Source organism: Sphaerodactylus townsendi, linkage group LG01 (genome assembly GCF_021028975.2).
Source record: "Sphaerodactylus townsendi isolate TG3544 linkage group LG01, MPM_Stown_v2.3, whole genome shotgun sequence".
NCBI lineage: Eukaryota > Metazoa > Chordata > Lepidosauria > Squamata > Sphaerodactylidae > Sphaerodactylus > Sphaerodactylus townsendi.
In genome coordinates this window covers 117,156,296-117,175,265 of record NC_059425.1, presented here as the reverse complement: position 1 = coordinate 117,175,265, position 18,970 = coordinate 117,156,296, and the positions used below count along the sequence as shown (strand labels likewise).

General features: G+C 44.6%; 1 protein-coding gene across 4 annotated transcripts in view; it reads right to left on the bottom strand.

Annotated features, from left to right (window-relative positions):
• Positions 1 to 18,970, bottom strand: part of CEP85L (centrosomal protein 85 like) — a 140,092-nt gene that overhangs the window by 102,846 nt on the left and 18,276 nt on the right. For 3 of the 4 annotated variants that reach the window (XM_048492193.1, XM_048492201.1, XM_048492208.1), the window contains exon 2: positions 6,167 to 6,328. In XM_048492193.1, coding sequence (XP_048348150.1) covers positions 6,167 to 6,328 — 162 coding nt within the window. Of the gene's footprint in view, positions 1 to 6,166; positions 6,329 to 6,736; positions 6,763 to 18,970 lie in introns of those variants that run through there. The other variant, XM_048492218.1, reaches the window with a different exon arrangement.

Genomic DNA, 18,970 nt, shown 5'->3' with positions numbered 1-18,970 from the left:
GGGTGCCTGGTTACAGGTAGACCCCCGTCCCAAAGCAGTGGGAGGACCGGTGAGCCAATGCCACCAGCCTGCCCTCACGAAGGGTGGTACTCACGCAGGACCGCTTACGAAGCTTCTTCCTGTAAAAAAGCTAAGGACAGAAGCCACTGAAGGCGACTCTGGATCCACGCCACTCTTCCTGTTGCACCATCTTAGCGAGAGCGCCTCTTCCAGGAGGAGTTATAAAGATCGCGAATGGTGGACTTCTTCGCAGCCTGGCCGCAACGGATGGTCTCTCTGATGACGGCCCGGTGTGAGGTAGCGCTTTTCCTTCTCAATCTCACGCCACACAAAGAGCCCGGCCCGGTCAGCCTGAGCCACCCTGGATCTTGGTGGAAGAGGGGGCCTTGAGACAGCAAGTCGGGCGTTACGGGCAGCGGCAGCAGCTGGGCGATGGCAAGTTGTTGTAGAACTGAGTACCAGGACCTCCTGGGCCAGTCTGGCGCTACCAAGATGAACTCCCTCCCGTCTGTCTGCACCCTCCGGAGCAGACGATGTAATAGAGGTAGAGGTGGAAAGGCATAAAGTAGACCCTGGCCGGGGGGGGGGGGCTGTCGGAGCCGTCCCGGTAGCCCTCGCGCTGGGATGAGTAGAACCCGATGTCATGAAGCAATCCATCTACTTGTGGCGTTCTGCTAAGTGAGGGAGGCAAAGATGATCGATCACCGGTTCTCCGAACTTGGCCGCAATCTCTTGAAATACTTCCGGCTTCAGGCTTCCATTACGGCATTGGAGAGCTTGGTCCGGCTGAGCCAATCCGCCTCCACATTCAGACATCCTCTCACATGCTCCGCTCTCCAGCGGCGCTTAAGCGATTGGTCTCGGCCCACAAAAGGATTGGGAATAGCTTCGCTTGTGTAACTGTAGGGATCGTGATCCCCACTTGATGGTTCATTAGGTAGCATTTGTCCGATATGTTGTCCGCAGGTGGACGCACTACCGCACGATGTCGGCAGCCCGGAGGAGGTATTAGACGTCTTCCGGAAAGGATTTTAACGCTAAAAGATTGCTTTGACTTCCAGCACATTGGATGCGGTAGCTGGGACTGAGCTGCTGGACCAGGTCCCTGAGCCAGGTGCTTGATTCCAGTTTGGCTCCCCCCCCATCCCGACAGGGCTGGCTGTCTGGAGAATATGCGTGAAGCTTACGTTCTGAAGCATAAATACCTTCCCTTTGGTGAGATTGGACTTGACAGTCCACCATAGGAGACTGTGCCGCACCGCGGGTGGCAAGGACAGGGAGCGATGTTTTCTGTGAATGATCTGAATGGCAAAAGGTCTCAGAAAGGCTTGCAGCGGCCGCACGTGGGCCCTTGCCCATTGGATTAAGTCTATAGTGGACAAAAGTAGACCCAACAAACTCGCTAGCTGCATCAGGGAGCTGGCCCTCTCTGCTATGACCTTGCGACAGGCCTCCTGGATTTTTGTAACCTTGTTGTGAGGCACAAACAGGGTGAAGGTAGTGTTGATTAGAGCCCCCAGGTGTTCCATCTGTTGAGAGGGGAGTGTTGAGCTCTACTGCAAATTTACCAGGAACCCGTGTTCCGAAAGTGTCCTCTGGACAATCGTGACATCCCTGAGGGCCTGGGTTCGAGACCTGGACCTGATAAGCAGGTCGTCCAGGTAAGGGTATATATGAATGCCCTTGCTGCGTAGGAGGGCTATCGGGGCTACCAAAACTTTGGTAAAAACTCTGGGAGCTGTGGCTAACCCGAACGGGAGAGCGACATACTGGAAATGACGGTCTCCCAGAGCAAATCTGAGGAAGCGAAAGTGCGCTTGATTGATTGGGATGTGCAGGTACGCTTCCTTCAGATCTAAGGACGTGAGATAGTCGTCCTGTTGAATTGCTGCCACCGTGGACCTGAGAGATTCCATCCTGAAGCGGAATTTCCGCAGGTGCCTGTTGAGGTGCCGAAGGTTGAGAATGGCTCTGGTGTCCCCGTTCTTTTTGGGGACCGTAAAGAAGTGGGAATAAATTCCCTGGCCGCGTTGGTTCATTGGCACCGGTTCTATCGCCTGGATGGACAGTAGGTGCACGATGGCAGCATTCAACCTGTCCCTCTTCTCTGGTTGGGATCCTATGGGAGAGGGAATGAATTTGTCTTTGGGCCAGAAAAGGAACTCTAAGGAGTAGCCTGAAGAAACTATCTCCTGAATCCAGCGGTCGGCATGGGGGAGCACCCACAGGTGCTGGAAGTGACGTAGTCGCCCGCCGACCGGAATAGCTAAAGAGTCAGGCCTTGTTGTTGGGACTGGGTTCAGATCTGAAGGGTTTTCCCGACTTGCCCTGACCCTTAAAGTCCTGTCGTCTACGAAAGGAATTGTGTCCCTGCCAGCCGGTCTTTTTGTTGTCCCTCTGAGGGTGATATGCGGACCGAAAGGAGCGAAAGGAAGGCCTAGGTGTGAACCTAGGTTTGTCAGATCTAACTGACCTAGGCATGGTCTTTTTGTGGTCTTTTGTTTCCACTAATATTTTGTCTAGCTGTGTTCCGAATAGAATTCCCCCTTGGAAATCGTAGCTGGCCACTACCGTTTTTGACAGATTGTCTGCTTGCCACGGTTTTAACCACAGCAACCGCCGAGCTACGGATGCAGAAGCCATGATGCACGATGTTGTTAAAAAAGCATCTAAGGAGGCATCTGCTAAGAAGGAGACAGCCATCATCACTCTCTCCACCCCCTCCCTGATGCCCTGATCCTGGGGAGGAATGATGGACAAAAGACGTTGTAGCCACACGATGGTGGCCCTGGAGACTGTGGCTGCAGGAGCCAGTATTCTAGCCGCCATGGCCGCCCCTTCGTGCACTCTGCGCATGCTGGCGTCGGCCTTTCTATCCATGGCATCCTTTAAGTTGCCTTCCCCGTCTTGACAGACCAAACCCCCGGAGTGCAGGGCAGAAACTGGGCCGTCTACGATAGGGGTCCTAATTAAGTTGTGGAGGTGCTCTGGGGCCAGATATAATTTTTTGAAAATTTGAGGGAACCCCCTATTTGCCGCTGGGCTGATCCATTCTTTTTTAAATTTTCTTTCGAATGACTCGGGAAGTGGAAAAAACTGCACACTTTCCTCTTCAGCGAAGATGGCAGTAAGCCCTTTAGGGACGCCCTTGATCGGCTTAGAGGGCTTGGTAGCATTGGGGTCTTCAGCTTCTGCTGAATCATGAAGATCCAAAGCTGAAATAGTTTTTGCTAGTAAGATTGCCAGTTGTTCTGACTTGAACAGGCGATGTGTTTGTTCCGCGACTTGGGGAACTTGGGTGTCTGGATCAGAGAAATGGTCTGAATCTGGATCCAGTTCACCCTCACTGACATCACTAATGTCAGAGTCCAAAATGCTGGGGCGCCAGCGCGACACCTCCCTGCCTGGCCTGGGTGACCTAGAGCGGGCTTGAACCCTGCGATGCCTTTCACTAAGGCCAATGGAACTGAGGCGGTGATCAACCTCCTCTCCAATGGAGGAGCGCATTAATTCCACCAACTGGTGGGGGGAAAAGCGGCTCCAATCCGCCGGAATGTCGCCCGCCCTAGTTGGGACCGGAGGGAGCGAAGACTCTTGCCTGACCAACGACGAGTTCGTGGTGCGCTCAGGATTCCGTTGCCGCTGCAGAGGCGGTGCAGGTAGGGCGGGGCGGGCCAGCGCGGGGCCTTGCAGACCTCCGTTTGCGCCCGGGGCCTGTTCCAGAGGCCCGTGATCGCGGCCGCGGCTCTCCCTTGGCGCCTCCCGGCGACCGGAGCAAGGATCGGCTGAGGTAGCGCGGCGCCCGTTGCGGCCGCGCGGAGAGCGGGAAGCGCTCCTGCGTCTTCCCCTGCGATCCGCCGCGATCTCCCTCTCCTCCGACTCAGCCCAGCCACTACGTGGGGGCGAGCGGAGGGCTCGGGCGGAGGCCCGGGTATTTTCTGCAGCCGACCTGCAGAAGGACTCCCTCTCCGGGGAAAATGGCGCCGTCGCCATTGCTGAGGTGAATTTTGGCGCGCAGTTCTCGATCACACCGTTGGTCCCAGGGAAGGGAGGGGAGGTGTGGGGGCAGAGATAAGGATCACAAACAAGGGAAATCACAATAAAGACAAAAACACACACTGAGGTAAAGTTAGGAAGATTAAGCACGGAGCCTGACGAAGTTGCTGCACTACCTACGAGGCAGGAAAAGATACTGGGGCAAATTGGCGGCAACAGACGACAGGGCGGGACCAAGAATCTTTTCCTGCCTACCTATTGGTCGAGAGAGAGAAAACCCCACAAGATGGCTGAAACCATCCAAGAGAACAAGGGGAGGTCAAAGAAGATTCTCAACTAGAGCCACACAGTGTTCCAGATCATCAGCCGATTCAAGACGGGTACAGTGCATCACGTCTTGAAAGAACTTGATAAAATGAATCTGCACTGGAACAGTCCGCATGGCCAAGTGGTCATCTGATCTCTTCATCACTTGTTTGGCTCAGCAGTAAGTGACTGACGAAACAGAATGTTTCAGTTCTTTCATGATGCAGCAACTAGCACAGCTAATGGCCACCTGTCACATGATATTCTGTGCTTAGAAAAAGATACCTGTTTACAAACTACATACGTGTCATGTGAGTGGCTTGCAACAGTTCCCTTCAAAATAAATTATATGCTCAAGCATTTCCTGATCATTGTTAGTTTAAAAGTAGAAGAAGCCACTTGAACTGAGGTAGCACAACTACTTTCTATTTCGGTATCCATACCAAACTATAAAAGACTAAGTGTTGGATCTGATCCTTCATTCTGTTCTCACAAGTAGCACTTCTATTTGCATGAGATATTTGCCTACCACTTTCCCACTAAACAACCTGCAGTTTCCCAAACTGTTCCCAGGGGTCCACCATTCCCAAGATTTCAGGAAAAGTAGCATTCCGCAGCGGAAAGGGGAAGGTGGAAAAATTCCATTCTCAGTGAAGAACAGATATATCCTTGTAGACAGATATACTATGGGCTTTCTCTTTAAAACATTCAAGCAAGAAGCCTCAGCAAGTTTCTATTCTAAACATGCTTTTACCACTTCAAATACTTTACTGGTATCAAAATCAAACTTCATATTCCATTTCTCACTTTCTTTCTTACCAGAACTAGGCACTTTCTGGCACTTTCTTTCCAAGACCCTACAATTCATCCTTTTCTTTTCTTTTTTAATTTTAGAATTCTTATCTCACTCCACCTTCCCTCCTACAACTTCCTTTTTCTACCTTAAACATGCCGATTTGTTTTAGTCCTTCCTATTGCAAAACAATTTGTTTCTTTTAGGGATTCCTTCCTGTTTCTTTGCATACTTCTGCAACGATATGACCAAATATCAGACACAAGAATTCAGATGACTCCTCACCAAGGCAGGAATGACACCTTATGTCCTGCCTGTGACCACACTGTTAATGCAGCTTCAGAAGATATTTCCTTGAATTTTGTAACTTTCCAGTTATGTTTTACTTTTGATAACCATTTTCTCAGCAGTTCAATAGCCTGTTCCCATGTTTAATAATAATTGTGTTCAAAGTCCTTTAAAGAATATTAAATAGTAATATTAAATAGAGATTTGTTATGGAAAATGAGGGAACAGCATCACACTGGGTCAATTCATTAGTTAAGAATATACAGGACACTGCAAAAACAGTGACCTCTCCTCCTGTGTCTCAAGCACTACTTGGTAAACTCTGTAAAGTAACTCACATCTTCCCCCACTCTGCTGCTATTAACATGTTTCTTTCTAAATTTAATTTTACTGATTTGTGTAAGATACTATGCAATGGAAAAAAGCAAGAAGCAATACTTTGGAGACTTTGTATATTTAATTGTAGAACTGTCTTTGTTTCTCTCATAACAACTAAGGATTGCTGAACAGAAATTCAGTTTCAACTCTGAAGGACTCCCAGTGCAATCCTAAACTCAATTACACTCTTCTAAATCCTCTGAAGTAAACAGGCTTCAAAGGGTATAAAGCTTAGGAAGGCACTGTCCAGTTGTACCACCAGGAAAACTGCTGATTCTTCATTCAGCAGCTAAATTTGATCTTTCACATTTTACATCACACTCTTCCCCTAAACATTTATGACTCACCCTTTTCTCCCACCTTCAGTAAAAGCAGCCGCCTTTGGTTTCCAGCCTGTCTACTCACCTTCCAAACTGTCAGAACAGGAGGTTCCAATGCCAGTGTCCCCGCTGTCAGAAGCTATGCTGTGTCTTCTGATATGGCTACTTCGGCTGCTAGATGGACCTGTTGTGGCTTGCCAGTGTGATTCAGTACCAGGTAACCATCCCGACGAGGAATATTCTGGGCCTGCAGACAAATTCCAGAGTCAGCTTCATACAATGTAGCAGTAAATACAATTATGAAGAAAGGCCTCACATGTGTACTATCAGGATGCTGGGCACAGGAAAATAATCCTGGCACAAAGTGGTACCAATTACCCAAGCCACACATGGTTAATACACTTAAAAATATTTTGCTTAACCCCCAAATAGAATGTAATTGTGCTTTACATACAGTAAAATTCCGTTTTAAATATATATATATATATTATTTCATTAGAAATACTAGTAGGTCTGAGAGGAAGACGAAACCATGACTTTTAGCATATGGAATGTGTTATTCAGGATTTTAAAAAGCTCATTCTGCCTGATTTTTTCATTGGGTAAAGTAATTGTCAAGAGAGCTACAATTAAAAGTCCACAAAACTTAGCTTACCAAACTCCATTAAAAAATGGTTTTCAACTGTTTCCATCCAGCTGAGTTCTATATAAATCCTGTACATAACCAAAAGGCAACTTTCAGCAACCACTATATTAAGCAGCTGCAATAACAATGGAGAATACAGAAGGCCTTACTTACATTTAGCAAAAACTAAACACGTCACAGCCTAATACACGCAAGAGAAAGCATTCCAAAGATTCCAGTGATTTTAAATATCAGCACCAACATGAAACAACTAATTTTTGGGAAATCTTGCACTGTGTTATGTGCACAAAGAAACACACAGACTTCAGTGGGATTTCCAAATCATAGTTAATTTTAGCAATATAGAGGAAACCACTTTAACGTCACGTGGTTTTACAGGGTAGCCATGTTGGTCCCTATACAACACCTAGATTAAAGTTAAGCAGCAGCTTAGAGACCCACAAGATTTCCAGGGTATAAGCTTTTGAGAGTCAAATCTCCCTTCATCAGATGCAAGTCGGAAAGTCTTCATATCCTGATCAGAATGTGGGAGGGGACTTCAATCATTCAACAACTTTTATTGGCATAATAGTACAATTCTATCAACAGAGAATTCAGTCTCCAAACAAGTAATGAACATAAAATTATGAATAAATATCAGTATATACATTGAAAACTAAAACAAGGGGAGGGGGGAGAAAGGAATTAGGCAACTTAATCCTTGGATCTCTGGATTATATATAGGTCAAGAAATGTGGTTACTGGATCTGTTACCTCGCTGCTGGTGTTATCTAATAAAAAGATGATCTTCTGCAATTCGGATGCATGCTCTTTTTTTGCTAACAGCACAGATAGCCATTTTGTTCTAGGTGCCATAAGGAGAGGACAATATAATAAAATATGTACTATAGAATCTGGACAGTCTCCATTATATGCACAAAGCCTTTGCTGATAGGGAGTTTTGGCAAACATACCTGATAGCACAGCTCAGGGATTTGGGGGGGGGGAGGGGTTTCTCAGGTTCAAAAAAATCCACTGCATGTCCAGCGGGCGGACGCGGGCGCTCCTGTGCGCCCACACAGGCACAGCCCACACTGCACGCTTGCAAACCAGCCGGAGCCTGGGAAAGAAAGTCTTGCCTCTCGTGAACCGATCTTGCAAGAGGCGAGACTTTCTTTCCCGGGCTCTGGCTGGCTTGCAGGCTGGAGGCGGGGCTTGGGGAGGCGGAGCCCTACCCCCAGGGGTGGGGACGGGCCCCTGCCCCCCCGAGCCGAGCCCACCCCATAAAAATTCTATACCTACATCCCTGGCACAGCTGATGGGAGAGCATTACAGCAGGCCAGCATCACTGCTCGATGAGACCTGGGCAGGATTAATAGATGAAGATATTTAGCCCCCCTGCTTCCCGAGCAGGGGATACCCAGGGCAAGAGGGGAGCAAGAACTTGTGGCCTTTTCAATTAGAGTTTGGTGCTCCTGATCCAGCAGCCTCCTTTTTAGGAGTTGAAATATTTCTTTGGATGAAAATATGGTCAAGGAATCCAGAAAGTAGCCCAGCTTAAGAATTTTGGACTTGATATGGCCCCACCATTCAGATTGATGGAAAACCTGTAATGACTTATTAATCAGAGTGGTGGCTTCACAATTGAAACACAGATGTAACCAGAATTTAAAAGTGACAAGCCAGGCCCTTGTCTCCAATAGATATTGTCCAGTTTCAAGGCACAGAGCAGTGAAGGGCACACATTGGGCATACCTGGTCAGAATGTGGGACTTGCAAAAAAAAGAATTCAGGATCCAAAGACATAATACACACTGTAATCTGCTTGTTTAGAGCAAATGAGGAATGTCGAGGGGCAGAAAATTTAGCATCTGGTAATTTAGCATCTTCTGACTTGTATTTGACAAAGGGAGCCTTGATTCTCAAAGGCTTATATGCCCCAAATCTTGCTGATCTCTGAGGTGCTTTTGGACTCAGTTTAGCTTTACCTAGTAAATATCAATGTACATGCTGAAGCAAGCATAACATGGCCAGTGCTGCACAAGGAAGCCTATGGTTAGCTGCCAGCTTGCTCTCACTGCCCTGCAGTTCCTTCTTCAAGCAACTGTCAAAGTTACTCGTTTAAAGGAAGAGAAGGATGGGAGAACATTACACATTGCTGACAAAGGATTATACCACCTGTGACAAAGTCTGAATTTAGATTCCAACTGAGACTGTGCCTTAAGCTCATATAATTCCAATAATTAGCAACAGTATTTGCCTTTCACCACCCCAATTTCTTAACTGTGTTAGAAGGTGATTTGCCTTATTTACATATTAAAAACTATTTGATTAAACGTGTTTTCTGATAACAGAAGAAATGGGAATTCAAGCTCTGCTATAAGTAATATTTTGTTAAAAATGGGCAGAGGCAGTTTACTAGAAGTACTATGAAATGTATTTTTTCTGAAGCAAACCAGCATTAAGTCTCTTGTATTCACTGTCCATACACAATTGGGCAGAAGCCAAGTATCCTATGCAACTCCATAGATTTTTGCAGATAAATTGACTTCACATACATTTCTCCTAAGGAAGGTTTAAAAAGCTAACAGAATAGAAATGGGGTATTTTCAGTTAATCTCATATGGTTAATTTTGAAGCTTACCCAGTAGGAAAGGAGCAAGGTGTGTTGCAAACCCTGGACAGGATCCAGAGTAGGCTTCCTTGCTTCAAGTCATCTTTGCTTTCAATGTGCCTCTCTTGTGACAAATTTGCGTCATTTCTGTACAATCCACTCCATCCCTCCATTCAGGGCATCCAACAGTCTAGTCTTGCCAAAGCCCCATTTCCCCTGCTCTGCTTTTACTACAACTGAGACCAGTTACAAGGCAGAGGGGGCTCAGGCAGGTGAGAGGCAGCGCAGCCTCTGTTTAGAACAGGGGTCTGCAACCTGCTGTTCTCCAAATGTTCATGGACTACAAATCCCATCAGCCCCTGCCAGCATGGCCGATTTGCCATAAGAATTGTAGTCCATGAAGATCTGGAGAGCTGCAGGTTGCAGACCCCTGGTTTAGAACAATGGACCTGCAGAGAAGCAGCCGTTGATATAAATATCTTCAAAGGCAACCTCCTCAACTTGTGCTAGTTCTGCATGGGAACTTCCGATGTCCCCCAAATCAGTAATTTAGTGATAAATAAGCAAAGCTTGCAGTCATGGAAAAGTCAGGTTATCCTTTCCTAAGACTCACCCACAGCAGCAGAAGGTGGTTGCACACAATGCACAGCCTAAGCTGATCTTACAATCCCCTAACACACTCATATAAAAATAGGCAATGTGTAGGTGTAACTTCTGGGTAACAGAAGTCATTTCTAAAAATGCAGCAATTTGGAGTGTATTTGGTAACAAACCTTTTCCAAACTTTTGTTACTATTTATGAATACTAATCCTACTTCAAATCCATACATTGTTAACTTGGGAATTAAAGTACTTCTCAGATAAAGAACTCTTTAAAACATAAGCCTGCTTCTGCAAGGAGTTCTATCAATGATCTCCAGAATTTTACAATTTGAGGAAAGATCCTGGTCTGATTTGCACATGCATTAAATGCTGTGGTAGTAAAATGCACTGAACCACATCACACGACGGCTGGAGGAGAATAACATTCTGCAGTGTTCTACTACGTTAAAACTCCCTACAAAAAAAAACAAGCAAAGCAAGCAGAGCGGGTCTTAAAAGAAGAAGAGGCCTTACAGGTCATCTAGTCTAATCCCCACCCAATACACAAAATCCAGTGGCTGAGCATTCCTGACAGACGGCTGTCCAGCCATCTAAAGACCTCTATCTGCCTAGATAATTATTTCCGTTGTCAAACTGCCCTTACCATTAGATAATCTTCCTAACATGCCAGTGAAATCTATCCTCCATTGATTTAAGCTCATTAGATTGAGTCTGGCCCTCTGGAGCTGAAGAATAAATTTTCACTCTCTTCCAAGCCCTCAGATAATGAACATGCTCACCTCAGTCTTCTCCAGGTTAATATACCCCATTTCTTCAACCTTTTCTCTTAAGACTTTCTTTCAAGATCCCAGAAATCTTGGTTGTATTTCCATGAACCCAATGCTAGTTGCTTACATAACATAACAGAATCACGCTGTTGGAAGGGCCCATTCAGGCCATCTAGTCCAACCCCCTGCTCAATGTAGGATCAAGCATCCTAGACAAGTGTTTGTTCAGTCGCTCCTTGAAGATTGCCAATGAAGGGGAGTTCAACACTTCCCTAAGTGGTCAATGCCACTGTTGCATAACTCTTAGCTTTCTGCCCATAATTTAAACCCATTACTGCGAGTCCTGTACTCTGCTGCCAACAGGGTGAATCTAAAGTGCGGTTCCCAGTACTGAACATGGTATTCCTAGGTTCCGCTAGCATGGAGTACAGTGGAGCTAATACTTCAGCTGTCTCATAGTGCTGGCTCATATGCAACTACCACCAGGTTCAACAGAGTTCCTTCTCAGGTATGAATTTAGCTTTAAACTAAATCCAAGTAAGCATGTAAAGGACTGCACTCCACACTTCAGTATGCACAAATGTTTTGCAGAAATGAAGCTCTTCTTCTTTTTTTGCTTGCTTCTATTTCTACTTAATGTACGCTGTGCTGCAGCCAGGGAGCATCTCAGTTTCAGAAAGAGCCAGACTGACCCACTGATTTATTATGTGATTAATTTCTTCCATTCCAGAGAGCTTCTACAGACCATGGTGCTTCTAATCCATCAAAGGCAGCACAATTTTGTCCCCGCTTGTGTATGCTACACCACTGGAATTATTTTAAAAACTATCAACAAGATTCCAACTGATTTCCAATTAAAAACCTGTTTCAAGTCTGTGGCCATGGAGTTTCAGACATATTGAGTTCTCTTTTCTCCTGTTAGAAATATAAAAATATTGCATTCTTCTTTTATGTAGAGTGAATATCTCATATTTGTTCTAGTAGGGAAATGGATGCTTCCAATTTGACACGCAGTAATTTGTCTTGCTCTAAACGAAGTTTCCATTACTGGCTTTTTTAGCCAATTCTCACTCCAAAACATTCTGGGATTCTTCCCTCTACTGTTTTATCCTCACAACAGCCCTATGAGGTAGGCTCCACTCCAAAACAGAATGAACAAGCAGGACAATAAATAGACATTAACTTCTGCTTACAGAACACCTAGTACAGGGGTAGGGAACCTGCGGCTCGAGAGCCGCATGCGGCTCTTCTGCCCTTGCACTGCGGCTCCACGAGCCGAGCCGCTGGCCCCATCCTTGCCCGCCCTGCAGGCAGCAGGGCAGGCATACCGACTGCCCACAGCCGGCTGGGCTGCGCCGCGGGCTTCCCCTCTCGCCCGCCCCATTGGAGCGGGGCGGGTGCTTTCCCGGCGGCTGGCGAGGCCGAGCCTCCGGCTTCATCCTTGCCTGCCCTTTCCCGGGCGGCCGGCGAGGCTAAGCTGCTGGCCCCATCCTTGCCCGCCCTGCAGGCAGCAGGGCGGAAGCATCCATGCGCTTCTCAGAATGAGCGAAGTAAAAGGTAAAAAACCCCAATATATACAGTGTTATCTTTATTTTAAATGTCAAAAATTATTTGCGGCTCCAAGTGTTTTCTTTTCCCGTGGAAACCGGGTCCAAATGGCTCTTTGAGTGTTAAAGGTTCCCTACCCCTGACCTAGTACTTTCCTCCCTATATAATATAGCATCCAGAAATCAGTTGTCCAAGATCTTGTACAAACAGAAACAGTAAGTTCTATTTAATGCAAGAAGTTTCCACAGACATTTTCCTTCACAACTGCTCTAAAGCAAGAAGAAATTTTGCATTGGATACAGCCCAATGAGTACAAATTCCTGCAGTTAATATTTTTTTTACATATTTCTATTTGATTAAGTCAGGATAGGGATCAGTTAGTATAGAAATTATTATAGTGCAACAGGCAATGGCAAACTACTCTGTCTCTTGCGTTGAAAACCTATGGAATTGCCATGTCAGCTATGGCTTGACAGCACAAAACAAACAAGTAATACTGTGGTCTTGTCAGATTTTACAGTTGGATAGCAGAAAATAATGGCTGGCTACTAAGCCAGCATGGTGTAGTGGTTAAATTGTCAGACTAAGATCTGGGAAATCTAGGTTTGAATCCTCACTCTGCCATGGAAAGCTGGCTGCGTGACCTTGGGCCAGTCACACACTCTGAGGCCTGACCTTGGCTAGTATTTGGATGGAAGACTTCCAAGGAATATCAGGGTTGTGATGTGAAGGCAGGCAGCAGCAAACCACCTCTGAGCATCTCTTTCCTTCAAAAACCCTAGAAGGTCACCTTAACCCAGAGCTGTGACTTGATGCCCCCCACCCCTGCGCAAAAAAAAAAAGTCCTGACATAATTGGTAGGTTGATGTTTTAGCTCTCTTCCTTGGTTCTGCATCATCTGCACATCTGATATCTTCCATCACCTTATCCAAGTTGGTAACAGAAAAAAAAATGCTGAAGATTACAAGGCCCAAGACAGAACACTGTAGCCCCATGCAGAAGACCAGCATCAAGACTGATGAAATGCCATTGACGGTATGCCTGATTACAAGTTCATCATATATGCAGTCACACACACACAAAAAAACATGCACAGGAACGGTCCATTGGATACTTACCGGGAAGAGGCCTTCTACTGGAGGTTAGGGGAACGTCTGATTGGGTGTTTCCCAGCCTTTAGTCAGGAAGGCAGGAAGAAGTTTTTTGTCACTTCCGGGGCATTGGCTTGGTGCCCCTCCCATCTCCAGTTTACTTCCTGCCTCATCAGGGAGAGCAGCTTCTTTGCAAGGCTCTGCTGGAATTTTTTTCTTTTTCAACTTTTACCTAGACCAGTATCTATCCTTCTTTTGTCCTCCTTCACTCTTTTTACCTTTCCAAACTCCCTTCCCCCCCCCCCACATCTCCATCCCAACCTCAGACGGCAGAGCCCCCCCATCTGGGGTTGAGGCAGAGCTCACTGCAACACAAACGCTCGCAGAGCAATTTGAACGAGGAGGAGGAGGCGGCGGCAGAGAGGAACGAGGACGGGGAGCTTCACCATTGCAGGCAAGACCGCACCGGTGGGGGGAAGGGAGGGAGCAGACCCATCCAGCTACGGAGCCTCCAGTAGAACTTGTCTGGAGGGGCCTCCGTATTATGGACAATATATGGTATTTACCCAAAAGAAAGACTAGTCTTCCCCACACATGACCAGTTATTTATTTTGTTATACCTATACCCAGCCCATCCCTAGCCGTGGCCAGGCTCGGGGCGGCTTACATTCAATTAAAGAAATACACAGGAAATAAAATTAAAACCAAATTCAATTTCTATCAATGATGGCGATAAATAACCTTTCAGCCAGGGTTATCTTGCTTAAGCATATTTGCACAGTAATATGTCTGAATATAACCTTGGAGGGGTCAGAGTCATCTTCCCTACAGATAAATATAGTAGTCATGAGTTTGAAAATTTTCCTAAAATCTCAATTGACCAATACGTACCGCACAAATAGTCCATTACTCTTGGACAGGAATCCCACTGAGAAGTGAATGCAAGAAGGTTGTGAAAGAAGAACAGAACAGGATGGTCTGTCATTTACTTTCACTGAAACAGCAGAACAACTAACTAATGAACAATGAGAATTCAGCTCATCTTGAAAGGAGGGGGTTCTTTCATGATTTTTCAAATAAATAAGTTTAATAAAGTCTAAAACAAGCAAGTCTAAAACAAGCAAGAAAGACTGTGTTTAGGGGAGATTTACAGTTTGAACAAGTCCACAGCAACTAAGAAGACAAAGTTTGGAAAACACACAGTATGCATGCAAACAGCTGTTTTAAACAAGGAATTCATAACCACAGTTGGATTAAAAGTTTTATCGAAAAAAAAAAATGAAGTTATAGAACTCCAGATGGAACCAACACACTGCTTATAATGGCATGTGGAAGCAATCCGTTAGGGCCAATTCTACTACATTTCAAGTCATGGTACTAACTAATCCTGGGGTCCCCAACATGGTGCCCACCAACATCATTTCTGGTGCCTACCAAGTGTTTCTAGGAAGCAGATGGGGAAGGTAAAGCCTCGTCTTAATAATCATTTCACTCATTCTGAAGGAAAATGTTTCATAGCAGGTTTTGTCAGTGTTCCCCAAATCCTTGGAAAAATGTATTTTTGTTTTTTATGTAGCAGAAGAGCAAAAATAATGTTCTCCTACAAAAACAGAAAATAAAAGTTAAATGTCATAAATAAAAATAGCTTTGGTGCACTAATTCTGCCCCCTCCTGTTTTATACTTAGCACAGGAAAGGAATAATAGCAGAGCAGAACTGAGGGAAGCCGTCCTCAAAATAAAATCCCTCCCCAAAACAATGTTTGGAACTATGCAAATAATATAAACCATTCAAACCAAATAAAAGAGTTTGTATTCAAGTTATTCCATATGGAGTGTGTATGTTTTATGAACACAAAAATAAAAGCAGGGAATCAGCTGCAGGATCTGAGAATTTCAAAGAACAATTCTTTTTATTTGCATGACGTTTACATGAACTGTGAATGCACAGAAGACATAGAAATCTGGAAATTTTGGCTACAGATGTTTCTTATTTCTACTTTGGCATACTAAGGCAGTGCATTAGCTCATGCCTGCTATACTGGCTCACCTTCCCATCTTCCTAACCAGTGGACTCTTCACCCCATAGTTACAGTTCCTCTTCTGCAATCTATTTAAACAAACTAATGAAAGTAGAGCAGTTTGCTTTAAAGATCAGTGAACAGCAGTGTAAGTCACTTTACTCTGTCCATTTCACATCACAAGTTGCATAGATTAAAACAGCTGTGATTTATAGATTTTTGGACTAGATCGCATGGAAAAATTTTGCTGAAGAGAGTAGACGATTTTCCCTCCTGCTGCAGACCTCTGGCTCCCTCCTCAGGAGCAGCATTTTAAGGGGCATTTGGGATTTTAAAAAGGGAGGGGTGAAGCCCATCTCTGATGGAAATCCTTTCTCTCTGTGGAAATTTACCCCAAGAAACCACAACACACATGAACATTATATACTATATTATATAATATGTATTATCTAATCTATGTTACAATATGTATTATATACTACAGATAATACGGTATATATGTATTAACGTGTTACACTTTCTTTCAGATTTCTGCAATCCTAATCCTATTACACCAGGGGTAGGGAACCTGCGGCTCTCCAGATGTTCAGGAACTACAATTCCCATCAGCCTCTGTCAGCATAGCCAATTGGCCATGCTGGTAGGGGCTGATGGGAATTGTAGTTCCTGAACATCTGGAGAGCCGCAGGTTCCCTACCCCTGCTATTACACTGATTAATGGATGTCCCATCCTGTTGATTGTATTGACTTACACTATGTAGTCTGCCTTGAGTCTTAGTGAGAAAGGCAGATTACCAATCTACATGAATAAATCTTACTTTTGGAACACTTTAATATTGGGTATATTTGCAGCCTCACTTGGAGAAAACTAAGACAGTTAAATAAACTCCATAAATACTCTGAAATAATTGTATGTGCTAAATTATAAAAGAGGTATTTTATGCAATTAAAGTAGCGAAATAGAAAGTAATTACTGCTGATATTTCAATTTCCCCCAAAATTTCAAAGCTTCAAAGTCTCGGGAAATCTGTATCTCTAGTCCTAGTGCGTATAAACAGTTGATGAGGTAATAAGCCTGCAAGCAATCAGGGTGCTCATGTGATCTTTCAATATTTAAAAAAAACCAAGATGTCAGGGAGGAGAAAGGGCTAGAGTATTTCTTGCTGATACGAGCCAGCTTTCTAACTATAGTAAAAGCCAAAAAAGTTTTTGAATGCATTTAATTCTCTAGTGCAGCCTGAAGTATTATAGTACTGACAAAAGTTTTATTTCTTTATTTAGAGTATTTTTATACCATCCTCTCACACTGATTCAGACCACTGGTCTATCAAGGTCAGTACTGCCTCCTCTGACTGACAGCAACATTCCAGAGCCTCAGCTGGAGGTCTTTGACATAACCTACTACCTGATTCTTTTAACTGGAGATGCAGAGGATTGAAACTAGGATCTGTTGCATGCCAAGCAGACACTCTACTATTGAGCCACAACCGCCTATATTACCCAGTTAAGCTTTATCGGAATTAAGGGTTAGAACCCCGGTCTCCCCAGGTTAGTCCAACATTCTAACTACTACATCACATCCGCTGTTTGAAAGAACAAGATCTGAGAGTGGAATCATGCAGCCATTTGCTGCTTTATGACAGTGTGAAAACCTACTATGATGTAGTGTGCTATGGAGCAAGTAGGACAGCTGACCAAGAAGCGTATTACGACACTCCTGCAGCCACATGAAAAATCAACTGTTGTCAGTTGTGCAGTGAACACTTTTTAGTGTGTCACTACAAACAATATTTTTTGCTACCAAATTGTTAAGTTCAGTTTTGTATTCTATATGATGAGTATTTAAAAGAAGGAAATCCTATTCATTTGCCTGGAAATCTCACCAAGCAAGGGGGGAGGACACATGATTAAGTGAATAGCCAAAGCCTATAGATAATATGGTTACACATTCACTTATAGTAACAGCATGCCAGTCCTTGGTCCAGTTCAATACCACTCTTACTTAAAGAAAGCACACTCTCATCATGTTGTTCTTCCCATGACAGCAATATATTTGCTATGGGGCTGCCAACATTGACACGGAAGCCATAGGATTTTTCCTTACCCAGGTATTACGACACTGGATAAAGAGGGAGCCGTTTTTCAGCCACTACCTCATTACACAATAATATCCGAATTAAGCAGGCACAAGAGGCAAATTATTATTATGATATATTCAATCAACCTACAGCTTAACAAAAGAAATTTTTTAAAAGAGACGAAGTGAGTTTATGTATTTTTCTACAACATTACAGGAAAAGGAGAATGCTAAAATATTCCTAAATTACAGGTAGTTCACCTAACATGGTCTTTATTATGAGAAAAACTGAAAATATACCTGTGCACATTTTCACTGGTTTTCAAGCACTTATTTCGCTAACTGTCTGAAGAGGCTTACTTCTAAAATATCCCACCATATCTGACCTACAACTGATTTCCCTGTTTGTTAAGAAACCTAGTACAAAATTCTGGATGCCATCTTCCATAGGTTTATGTTCTGATGGTTAAAAATTCTGTGAGGAATACAGAAAATGGTTAAAGTTTTTTGCATTTGTTCATGGGGAATGCAGCCACTATTTTAGATAACTGCTATAAGTAAAGTATGCCAGTTCCCACCAACAGTTGGTGAAAAGCAGTATGATATGTTAGAAGGGGTAAAAAGATGACATCATCAGTAAGCAGTAACTATGGGGAGAGGAACCCCCCCCCACACACACACACACTATCAAGTGCATTCTGAATCAGGCTGCTGACATCAAACAGCCCACGCTCATGTTGGCACTTTGGGCCAGTCAGCAGTTAGAACCAGCACCCTGCAAGCTGCACCATCTGCTCCCTGCCTCCGTAGTCCCATATCACCCACCATGCTGATGCATTAACTCCTGACTGGACATGAGCTATTTGATGTCAGTAGCCATATACCTGAACAGTTGCTCTCTGCCCACATCATGACTTTACATCCCCTACGTCCACTCATGGGGAATAGTATGGTATAGCCAATCTCATCAGATATCAGAAGCAGAGCTGATACTGGGATGGAGGACCGCTAAAGAAGACTCTGCTAAGGAAGAGGAAGGCAAAAGAAATCCACCTCTGATTCTCACTGGACTTGAAAGCCTCTTGCAACCTGACAGCACAAACATAGAACTTATATCCACTCTTGCAGTTGCCTGTGTGGAAAGTACAGGTGGTTGAAAGATCTATTTTTAATGGCCCTTTGCACCTTAATATGTCTTTAAAAAAGGAAACAAATTCTCATGCCCCTACGATATTCCTTTGAAAAGTTTTGAAGTACGATCACTATCATCCCCATTTTACAAGTGGGAACCTGAAGCTCGACAGCCAAACTTGTTTTTTGCTGAATTTTTTAATTCATGTACTCACCCTATAGGAGCCAGTGTGGTGTAGTGGTTAAGAGCAGCAGATTCTAATCTGGAGACCCCGGTCCAATTCCCCACTCCTCCAGATGAAGTCTCTTAAGTGACCTTTTGCCAGTCACAGTTCTCTCGGAACTCTCTCAGCCCACACAGAGGCAGGCAATTGATGCCAGTAGCCATACACTTCCCAATGTCTCTTGCCTTGA